This window comes from Plectropomus leopardus, chromosome 10, assembly GCF_026936395.1.
Source record: "Plectropomus leopardus strain MGB_pleo_1.0 chromosome 10, ASM2693639v1, whole genome shotgun sequence".
Lineage (NCBI taxonomy): Eukaryota > Metazoa > Chordata > Actinopteri > Perciformes > Serranidae > Plectropomus > Plectropomus leopardus.
The window spans coordinates 28,921,916-28,933,735 of record NC_142185.1 but is presented as its reverse complement, the minus strand read 5'-3'; the positions used below and the strand labels follow the sequence as shown (position 1 = coordinate 28,933,735).

The 11,820-nt window shown below is 39.0% G+C and overlaps 1 protein-coding gene across 2 annotated transcripts; it reads right to left on the bottom strand.

The window, feature by feature from the left end:
* Positions 1–52: 52 nt before the first annotated feature.
* LOC121949356 (solute carrier family 22 member 4-like) lies at positions 53–10,251 on the bottom strand. 2 transcript variants are annotated; one of them, XM_042495022.2, is made up of 12 exons: positions 10,100–10,251; positions 9,534–9,798; positions 8,483–8,689; positions 7,636–7,739; positions 7,142–7,296; positions 6,206–6,377; positions 5,266–5,386; positions 5,086–5,186; positions 4,517–4,731; positions 2,908–3,090; positions 1,260–1,395; positions 53–728 (listed from the first exon to the last, which is right to left on the bottom strand). In XM_042495022.2, the coding sequence occupies exons 2-12, from the start codon at positions 9,741–9,743 to the stop codon at positions 626–628; spliced, it is 1,707 nt and encodes a 568-aa protein (XP_042350956.2). In that variant the 5' UTR covers positions 9,744–9,798; positions 10,100–10,251; the 3' UTR covers positions 53–625. The 2 variants fall into 2 exon arrangements, with proteins under 2 accessions (XP_042350956.2, XP_087939643.1); XM_088083517.1 differs by having other exon boundaries at positions 9,534–10,166.
* Between the last annotated feature and the right edge of the window lie 1,569 nt (positions 10,252–11,820).

The following is an 11,820-nucleotide window of genomic DNA, read 5'->3' as shown; positions in this document are numbered from 1 at the left end:
ACTAAGCTTGAAAACACCTATTCATTCAAATAAAATAACTAATAAAGAATTTGAATTACTTATTTAATTCAGTATTTATCATTTTTTAAATCATATTTAATATGTACAGATCTATAGGCTTCCCTCCATCATTCTGTTAGAAACCAAACAATACATTCTATATATACATGACAAAAAATTCAAGTTTTTATGACCAATTGTACAGGAGCAAAATACACATTATCACCTGGAGTCTATACAGAATGTACACTTAAAACTTAATATTCATGTTCAAGAATCGATATTTCAATCAATGGCAGCAGAGTAAACTAGATCTACAGCGAGTGGAGCAAGCTGCGGTTTAATTTTAAACCTACCTTTTAAAGTTCTGCTGACTTTTAATGAAAAACAACAATACAGTCATTCTCTCACTTATTATTGTCAATAAAGCTTTGCAGTAGCTTCATTTTGTGTCACGGCTGCACAGCGGTCCCTGCTGTATGTAAAGACAGTAAGCTGTTGCTACCACTCATAAGGTGTCCGTGAATGCATCACTCCCAGAGTTCTCAAAACTAACAACTAACTCATGAAATATAACATAGTTTCGCTGTAGTTTTCTTTTTCCATCGTTTGTGTGTCAAGAGTCTTATAGGCGAGTTGTGCAGATGACCTCAAGTGCAATATTCTGGTCTTTAGCTAATTTCCCATCATCCTTTGGAGGCGACTTGGAGGCCCACGGCCACCTGAACCTGAAAGCCAGATGAGAAGAGCTGATTATTCAAGCTGCACGTACACAATCTTTTCTATTGCCACGTGTTCGTGTTATTTACACTGTAGGTGTCTTGTTCTAGATTTTTTAAAACACATTTTACTAAATATTTTCTTTTTTTAAATATATTTTCATATATTTCTTTTTGGTAATTCAGAGCCAGGTGTTTTTGTGTGTCTTGTTGTATCCATTCACTACTGTTGCTTTTTCATTCTCAAATTTTGTGGGGTGAGCTGCAAAGATTGAAGAATTGTGAGTGTTTTCCCACAGAGGAACACCGTATGGGTAAAGGTGTTGACGTCATGTTTGGAGGTGTGCTTGTTTCGACTTGTATTATTCTTCTAAAATATCTAAAACTGAACAAATAGCACAAAATAAATCCATTGTTGTATTTGAATACTTCTTCTTTCACTGTATTTCATAGAGCCACAGTCAGATTCACAGGCTATATAGCTTACTTTTTCCTTTGCTAAAAATTCACATCATAATATTTTAATAACTGCAGACTGACCCCTGTGTGACCGGCATCTGCTGGATGGTGTCGGGCAGCGGCTGTCTGAAGGTCTCGGGCAGGAAGATGCAGACCAGGACGCTGAGCAGTGACAGAGCAATCACAACGATCCACGGCAGGAACTGATAAAACACAGCTGGAGACAAAACAAGGATCAGTGAGTTCATACAGATCTGACATTTATGTGCACCAAAATCATCCATATAACAAAAAGAAAAAAATCTGATGAATTTCTATAATTGTCACCAGATAAAAACCAAATCTGTATTGTTAACCTTAAACTTAGGACACCTGTGAAAATGCATTTTTTGTTGGTTTTTTTTTGTTTGTTTGTTTGTTTGTTTGTTTTTGTCATTTGGGTGAAATGCTCAAACTGAATGTCTCACAGTTACTATTTCGGCTGGTATTGCACTGCTACTACAGTAATTCACACATCTGAAATTAAGATTTAATAATTTATTTATTATTCTTCAAATGTGCTATAGGGTTTTTAAGGTGCAATAATTATTTATCACTGTCTTACCTGCAATATTTGGTGCAATATTTCATCACCAGCAATCCAATGTGCAATTATTCAATATTCTTCCAACGCTTTAATGTAGGCTATGTTTAACATGTTACACCTACTGTATACATTGTGCATATTCTTGTTGTTATTCTTACTTATTTATATATCTGTTGTTCACTATAGCATCACACAAATATTTTACATGTTTAACTTACAACTTGTATATTTTCATTTTAAATATTCATATACTACTGCTTATTTTTTATCACTGTATTTCTTTTATATTTTATATTTCCACACAAATTACATATTCACATTCTTATACTTTATATACATTTTTTAAATTAAAAAAATAGTGCTAATAGTGTGGTGCAGGTAAGATTGTGGCCGATCCCTCCCACCCTGGACACAAACTCTTTCAATCACTCCCCTCTGGCAGGAGGCTTCGGTCCATCAAGACCAGAACCTCACGCAACAAGAACAGTTTCTTCCCGTTTGCCACCGGCCTCATAAACAAGGCCCAGGTCCCCCACTGACGCACTCTCCTCATAGTCTGTACGTTACATTAACATGTTCATTACTGCACATCACCGGCACTGCTGCTGGTCATGCGGCACATCCACACCATAAAGTTGCATTCAAACCTGTATAAATGTGAATTTCAATGTAACTATCAATATATATCTTGCACTCCAACCATTCTTGTATATAACTTTAATTCCATGGTTCTGTTTCTTGCACTGTTACACTGTTACTTGTGTCACTTGTTTTGTTTTGCACTGTAAGACTCGTACTTTTTATATTTTATATTTTATATTTGTATCTTCTATTTTATCTGTCTTCTTTTTCTATATTTATGTTGCACCAACCCACCAGAACAAATTCCTTGTATTGTGTTAACCATACCTGGCAATAAATCTTTTTCTGATTCTGATTCTGATTCTGATTGTTTTACTATTACTGTATTTCTATTTTATATTTTTACATATTCCGTGCTGGGAATTATTTCTACTTGCTATAATTCTCCGTGCTTGGCATCAGAGCGACTGTAACGAACCAAAATTTCCCCCCTTGGATCAATACAGCATTTCTGATTCTGATTCAGTACATTATTCTATATAATATACTGAAATGTCTCACCCAGTTGCAGCAGGTAAGGAGACACAGAGGACCCCACTCTGGAGAACGTGGCACAAGAGGACATTGCTGTGTTCCTGATGACTGTGGGAGACAGCTCACCAGTGTACATGTACAACACCCCTATGCCGGCCAGAAGGCCAAATTTACCCAGGAGCACCAGAGCCAGGGTGATAGCTGGATGACCTACAAGGAGGAGGTGGGCAGTATGTTAGTGATGGAGGGACAATCTAAACCGAACCACTATGAAGCATATACTTAATAATTTATCAGTTCCTCAAGAATTTCGCAGTCTGTTTTGGGGATTGTTGCAGCCTTCTGATTTTATGGTAGCTTTTCTAAAAAATTGCATGCAGTGCATGCAATGAAATTTGATGCTGTCACAGACACAGATATTATTATCATTAACATGTATGGTTAAGCACTCATTATTTCTTAAAAGTCTGATTTTAATAAGTTGTTTGACGACACAAAAGGGGAATTTGACATCATAAATGTCAGCTGTGTGTGCCAATCGGAGTGCTTGACATTAATAGTCGGACAGTGGGAACTAAATACCATGAAGATCACTACTGTGAAAACTCTGGCTCTGAATGATGCCGAAACATGCAAGGTGGCAGGGCCCGTGTTGAAATGTTTTGGATTCATTTTTGCACAGTTGGGAGGAAGTGGAGACATGTTGTCTATTCTTCATATACACTCATTGCTGTGAAGCAAGTGACAGTTCAGTAAACCCCTTCCCCCACTGACACGGCAGGCCTGTCCAGCTTTGTATTTCTTGATGTGTGGGATGCTTGTAACTGCAGTCATAGATATTTCAGTTTGGAGAGTGTTTTTTAGCCTTTACAAAGCCACATAACCAAAATTGAACCCTGCAGCCTATTTATTTGCTCTAACATGAGCTGCAAGCGTTTGCACGTGTGACCACCAAGCTTACTACATAATTTACAGCTGGAACCTAGCATTAGTTTCAAAGCTGAAAACAGCTGCGACATAATTTTGTGGAACTGCAGGTCAGGTTAAAAAAAAAAAAACCTAATTAGTTACACTTTCATTTACAACACTGCTGAATGAAAGGGCTTACCGACAATACTCTGTAATTCAAGAATAATGCTGCTTCTTTTTTCCCTTCAGACCTCATAGATCATCAGCTAGTGGGGATGCTGACTTTTTTGCCCGGGACATTCAACTTTAGCCTCAGTCTCAGACATTTTGTTCATGAGTAATGACATCAGTGGACATGGATGACAGCCTACGATACAGCAGGTGATTTTATCATACAGCCTGCATACAACTAAGTCGATGTTGTACCCATGTTTATTAAGATCCATGTTGCACATTGTAGCTTGCACTCAGTTTATAAGATTGCAAGAAATCCCACAGTCTGCAGGAGGCTGAATGAGATGACAATTCTGTCTGGTATCATGCAAGTGCTGTGAAAAAATGAAAATCCTTGACAGTCTTAACTACAGTAACTAAGGGGGTGCTGACAATGGCTCGTTAATTAGAGCTTTTTTTAACAAGATAAATAAATATTCACAAAATAATTAAAAAACAGAAGAAGAAAGAAATCAGTGTAGGGTTAAAACCAGCTTGCGCGGGTCGTACTCACTGAACAGAGTGATCTGGATGAGGAGCAGAGCCAGCGCCCCCAGCAGAGTGAAGCTCATAAACGACAGGCGGCGAGGACAACTGCGTGCCGCCAGCCAGCTGACAAAGTATGCTGGTAGCTCAATGGCCGTCAACAGGAAGTAGTTCAGGAAGGGGTTGCCATAGAGACCAGACATGTTAAAGGACAGTCCAAAATAGCTTACACTTAAAGAAAACCTGTAAAGAACAAAAGAACACAATTTGAATTCAGAGGGGGTCAGTAAAAACTAAAAAGGATCATCTTCTGGGGAGCAGCATCGTGGATCTGAACATTAGATGATGATATTCCCAGAGTAACAGTGGAAATTTTTTCCAGATGTTGATGCTAGAGGAAAGGTTAATAAAATCATTGGTGATGATCCTCTGGGGACAATCAACATACTCAGTATCTATAATAGAAATGGGCAATGACTTGTTGAAATATCTTATATTGCTCAGTGTTGTTATTGTGGGCACTTGCAAATGGGAAAAGCGAAAAGGTTCCTGAATTTCACGGGACATTTCTCGCAATGGAAAAGTGCTTTAACTCACCAGATGAGCCACAGAATAAGTGTCATATGTCGCATGTTTGCCGTCCTCAGCAGGTCCAGGAAGCTGGAGGACTCTGTCTTCTCGCTTGTTGGTTTTTCAACCTGTAGAGAGACAGAAGCTACAGTGCAACGTCCACCACCTTTTACTGCGAGGAGCAAGGCTGATGTCTGAGGTTCTTACTGAGAGGAACATGACAGGTGGAGCTTCTACTCGGTTCTCGAGAGCCGCTGACCTCAGCATTCGTTCTGCTTCCTGAAGACGGCCGTTAGACACCAACCAGCGAGGAGACTCTGGAATCAGCCTGGTGGACAGACAGGTGAAAATGTTTTGGTGGAAAAGGACTCCAGATTATAAAAGTTCATCCAACTGTGTGCGACTTCACCAAACTGTGGTAGGAGTGCTTAGGGAGTCCGAGCAGGTCAGAAATTCTCTGCAAAGCATGGCAATTATTTTGGGAAAAATGAACTCTGTGCTCCAAAGTGAAAGGCCATGTGCCTGGGTTTTTAATGCATTTTTAGTTTGTGCAGGGGGCATGTCCAAGCTACATTAAACATGCAGTAGTGCGGTCCTTGTGTTCCCAAGTTGCAAGTCTGAAGGTCTATAAGATAGCAAAACACTGCACTTTATAATACTTTGAAACAAGATTTTAAACAGCATAACGTTATCACAGCAACAACTATTTTATTGCAACGTAGACTGGATGTGGAGAATAGTAGATTTACAGTGTTAATGTGACAAAGTAACCTATAAGGAATGTGTGCTTGCATATATTTGATCTGGATGATGTTGAATTGCATTGCAACAAAAATGAGCCATGTTAAACTTTTTTTGCCAGACAACCCTGCATGTCTTTACCAGAGTCCATTCTCAACAAGAGGCTGCATTCAAATGAAAGCAAGGGTTTCAAGGTTTTTATAATGCACTTCTTCTGTCTGTCTGAACAAGGTCTTTTGTTTGTAGCACATCAAGGTACAAAATCAGGTATACAGGGAGATGATCATCCCACAGTTGCAAAAATTCTTCAGCTGGACCCTGATATATTTCATCCTTTCCTTCATGTCATAAAAATTCAAGAAGTACACCAGCTATTGATCATGATAATTTACTGAGCTCATCTTACCACCAGAGGGGGATACAGGCCAAGCCCGGCATGGCCATGGTCAGTGACAGGTGTCTCCAGCTCCTGACCACGTAGGCGGTGACAGGCAGTAGCATCGTACCGAAGACGTAGACCCAAGGCAAGCCCAGGCTGGAGAACATCACTCTGGTCGAACCGATCAGGATCTCAGAACCTGCAGAGGAATCATTTAAAAAAGTGTCAGAGAGTGATACTAGGTGCCCTAATTAAATGTTTGGTTGTTGCAGTTTCTGTTGTCAAGGCTCTGTAATCGAGATACATCAGTGATGTGAGTAAAATGTTGACAAGAAAACAATCATTCCTCAGCAGGGCTGGATATCGGTAATGTTTCAACCAAAGTAACCCATTACCTAGAAATATTGAAACTTCTCCAGTCAAATAAAACGTGCATGGCCTGGCCTATAACCACACCAACTCCAGCTCAGACATTCTGTGGTGTGGCGAAGTCGAACACTGTGTATTTGATGGAGTTTGCAGTTTAGTGACATCTGATGGCATGTTAGACAATTGAATTATTCCATTCAGATTTTGAGTATCAGATGAAGTAGAAAAAAAAGGTTTCACATGAAGTGCCTTATTGATATCAGTATTACTTTAATGGGATTGGTATTTGTACTGGTTTCATAATTTTTTCAAACGATTGCCAGCCCTATTCATCAGCATTTTTTAAAAGTTCTCTCTCCACCGTCAACATTACAGAACTGGTGTTTTCACTTCGGTTGTAAAAACTCATTTTGGGGGTTGAAAGCACTGGCTTTATATGTATAAAAGGCCAAAACATATAGAAGAAGATTAGAATTTTAGTCAACATCTAAGTGGACCGGGTTAACCTGGGGACAATAACACTACAGCACGCAGCCACTGGAGAGGTGAATAAATTTCAGCAGTCACAGTATTGTGAAAATCAAAAAGCCATACCTAGTACAAATGCAACTATGTAGGCAGTGATCTGACCCAGGCCTAGCATGAAGAAGAGCACAATGAAGATGGGCCAGGACGGAGCAAAGGCAAGAGCACCGCTGAAGATGCTCAGTCCGGCAACGGCACCGAACAGCACAGGCTTCCTGCCAAACCTGAAGTACAAATACAACAGATATTAGTGTCAAAGAAGACAAGTAGGAGGGTGTTGTAGGAAGCAGTCATGTTGATCATCCAAGTTTATGGCAAACCACGAAAGCTTCATGTTTTTGGATGTGTAGAGTATACATTGTGTAGGTCTCTGGATTTATGGCGTTTTAGCTAACCAAACATCAAAACTATTGAGTTTTTGCAATATATTTCCTTTTTCTATCGCCTCCAGAAGACCTGTATCTCTTTGGCCAGTGCTAGGTTGGCACCAGACATAATTTGGCAACAGTTGCAACTGAAAGGAGCAGCTACAGAAAACACTTTGAGCTGAAACTAAAAAGTACCGGTCTGAGAGCTGTCCAGAGACGAAGCACCCAGTCAGTCCTCCCAGGAAGTAGACGAAAGAGGTCAGAGGCTGTTTCCACTGGTCGCCGCACACCAGGTTAAACTGCAAGACAAGGGACATGAGGGAATTCTGCAGCAGACGTGAAAATGAAAACTGGAATAATACAGGAGACACAGACACTGGAAAACAAAGCCAGCCTGAGAATCCAACTCAAATACAACAAATAGAAACATTTTTTAAAAAATGGGGATAAAAAGCCAAAAAGACCAGTTCCCCTGGTCACCAGCAGTCAGGTAAGTTAGGTAAGTAATGTTGGCCAAATGAAGCAGCAGTAACACCCTAAAAATGAAAGTGGGTGTGTCTTCCTGCAGCATTGAGTATACAGTATATTTTTTTAATGGCTATTCCTCAGTTAACTCAGAGGTCAAAACTGGTCTGAAGCAGTTTGTGGTTTGTAAATGGGACAGTGTTTAGCACAGCATACAGCTGTTTTTTTGTAGTTGCACATTAAAACTAAAAGTTTAACCCAGATTAACAAACTGTTGTGCAGGGGAAGTTGTGGCATAACACATGATGGATGACAGGAGACAGCAGTCCAGTTTTATCATATGAGGTGGATCAGTGACTAGTTGCCACTGAGAGAGGTCACGACCCCTCAGTGTTTTACAGACAGATGTTCTGATTAGACTCGACTCTTACATTACAATAGAAACAGTAACTAACAGTAGATGGAGGAAGGTTGAGGATCCCTTATGGGAACGGTAAAAGTAAAATTCAATGTATTAGTACTTGCAGTAGAAGACGTAAATTCCAGAGTAACAAGAGTAGCAGCAGTAGCCTCGTACCTCAGTGACCACAGTAGACAGGTAGTTCTCAGTACTGTAGGTCCATCCATCTTTACAGCCCTCCTGGGTCAGGCTGGAGAGGACAACCTCTTGACTGGACAGGTTGCGGATCAGGTCCAGGCTGGGTCTGGCTCCCTGTGCAGACAGGTTCTGCACCAGGTCCAGTTCATACCGGCTACAACTGCTCCTCTGCAGCTGCCCAGCGACCTGTTGACCAGGAAAACAACATTGTCATTATTCCAACTTGTGCCGCAACAACAGTCGGGGGAGGTAGACCACATGAGGTCAAACTAGACCAGTTCTAACCTGCACGAGGACCACAGTCCTGATCCAAAGCTGTAGAGTAAATTATTATCTGACACTATTTCCAGATATTTGAAATCCTTAGCTTGTACACAGACATCAGCTGTTTAATGTCTCAGCATTAAACTGGATTTAAAGAAAAATATTATAATTTATCGTGGAAGCCCATTTAGGTCTCTAACCAGCACCTCTTTTTCTGTATTCTTTTTGAACCCATTCTGTTACTGTTTTTAATTGTGCACATGAATAAAAAAAAAATAAATAAACAGAGTAAAACCTGAAACTAATAGATATCACCATGAAATTTCCCTAACAGATTACTTATGTTAAAACAAATATTTTTTGTATTACAAGTTTTCTGATGTGTAATGTGTAAATTTGCAAATGAGGCATTATCTAATTAAATATGCCATAACTTGCATATTTCCAGAATAGAAATATGGATCAGATAAAGTCAGGTTCAAAATCGCTGTTTTATTTGATGTGGGCCTGAATATCAAAACACTGAGGTGCCAAAATGCTCCACGGAGTTAAGAGGAACTGCAGAGTTGGTTGATTTGGTTTGGGGGAAAAAAATAAAAAAAATACAATCAAAAACACATATCTAATAAAGTAATTAAAATTAAAGACAGTGGGAAAAAATATTAAAAAAAGATAAAAGTCTTTAACATCGCATGAAATCTCTATTTTTTTTTCCAAATAATCAATACTTTTAGAATCATTCAGTTTTAGGCTGACCAGTTCTGACCTGTACTGGGATGCTGGCCTGGATCCAGTCCTGGCTCAGGTTGGCGTGGGCAGGGATGTAGCAGCGGTGGGAGGGCGTAGCCAGCAGGAAGATGACGGACAGGAGATTAAATCCACTTGGGATGGAGGTGAGACAGAGAAAGAAGAAGACTCTCCTCTGGAACGGGCCCCAGGTCCCCAGGAAAGACACTGACTCCTCGTAGTTCTGCATTTTACTGGACTCTACTAATTCTCTTTGCTGTTTGACTCTGGTTTCTACTGTGCACCTGCAGTAAAAACTTTAATTCATTAAGTGTTACTCAAACCACTGAAGCAACTAACACTCAGGCTGGCTATATATGCACAAAGAAAATATATCTCTAAATTACAAACACTTTGACAACTACATTTAGAAATATTACCGCTCTGACAAAGTCCTATTTTTAGAATAGGTGCAAAAACTACCAACATATAGACAATATTATGACAAAAATTAAAAAACAACCTTCTGTTACGACAACTAAAAACACAACTGTCCCACCTATAAATGCTACAATAAGTACGTATACTTTATATCTTTCTGAATACCGTTAATACTCCTGTTGCAGGTGTCAGCTTCTCTTCGCAGGACCTCTCTGAGGCTTCACACCTCCTTTAACCCGAACAAGACAAAAGTACTCCACCTCTCCTCCTCCCTCCTCTCTCCTCCTTCTCTTAAGAGTCAGTGCTCGTGGTGCAGCTACTTGTTGCAACTCCTCATGTGGGGAGAAATCTTCATACCCGAAATAGACAGAGAGCCACAGCAGAGCAGAGAGAAACACTGTGTCCATTTAAAGAGGTAAACATGGAGATTACTGGGACTAAAGGAAGAAAAAGGGAGTGAGTCATAGCTCCAAATGTACAGTTTTACTGTAAAACCTCAACTCAAACTATCTAATAAAATTGATTGCCTCAAACCATTTCAGTTTATTGACTCGAACAATATAATTACTGCACTGTGGTCATATGCCTCCGCGAAACTTCTGCTTCTCACAAATCTTCATCGTGACCGCACAGAAAATCTACATAATCAGCAAAGTATCAAAGCAGACACACAAAACTAATGTCACAAGTTCAGTACCTGACCAGTTGTCTCCTCTTCTATTCCTGAGAGCTGAATAATGGCTAGAAATGCGTTTTTGTAGAACATTATGATGTCAAAGTGAAGTGACCTTTTAGATAAAAAATCACTATAAAATCATCACTTCATCTTTATATCCTATTAGACATTTGTGTAAATTTCTGTCAGGCCAAAACATGTATTTTGAGGTCACCATGACCTTGACCTTAAACCATTAAATTCTAATAAGTTCAAAAGGACATTTGTGCCATATTCGAAGAAATTCCCTCAAGATGATCTATAGATATCTCATCCATGAGCGCAAGATGGATGCTAGGTCATAAGAACCATGACCTTTGGACACCAAAATCTAATCAGGTCACTGTGGAGCCCATTTGGACATTGTTGCCAAATTTAGAAGAATTGAGATGTCGCATTCACAAGAATGAGAGAGATGAGGTCACAGTGACCTTGATTTTTGACCTTTGACCAAATAATAAGTTCATCGCTGAGTCCAAGTGGACGTTGGGCCAAATTTTAAGAAATTCTCTTAAGGTGTTCTTGAGATATTGCATTTAGAAGAACAGGACAGATGGATGGACAATCCAAAAACATAATGCCTCTGACAGCAGCTATCGCTAATATGGAGACATAAAAATAATTGACTTGAGTCCAAGAAGCTCAAAAAAGTTATTATCACTAATACAATCCAGTTAAATCTATGAAGTGCACTCAAATGTTGCATTTCTCCAAACTTATTAAAAATATGTTAATGGAATTTATTCAAATTTAGAAAGTAAGTTAAACTTAAATCTATCTTCTTTAAAGAAAGTTTACCATTTAATTTTATTTTCACTAATGTGAAAGTTATTAAATTTAGTTGTGATAACTTCAAACCTGAAACAGTTCTTCATTAAAAAATATCACAGCTGCAAATAGCATGATAGTATTAGATTTATTCTTTGTGAAGTAATTAACAGACTTTTTTTTTACTGGGGGACTTTTATGAATTTTATGGAATTATCATTAACTAGTATTTAAATATTACCAATTAAATGACTACATTACAGAAAATTACTTCCTCAAACAACCCAACTGATTAAAAGGACTTGGTTAAGTTTAGTATCAATACTGGGAATCAATCAATTACTTAGTGCTCAAAATCTGAAAAAACAAACAAACATTACACTTTGAGACCTTGAAGATACTG

Bases quoted from the DNA above. Each gene is read 5' to 3' on its own strand.
- LOC121949356 (XM_042495022.2), bottom strand. From the start codon at position 9,743: ATGCAGAACTACGAGGAGTCAGTGTCTTTCCTGGGGACCTGGGGCCCG. The intron at 5,387-6,205 runs GTAAGATGAGCT...TCTGTCCACCAG, and splicing joins GCCTGTATCCCCCTCTGGTG to GCTGATTCCAGAGTCTCCTC. The intron at 4,732-5,085 runs GTGAGTTAAAGC...TGTTCTTTACAG, and splicing joins CTTATTCTGTGGCTCATCTG to GTTTTCTTTAAGTGTAAGCT.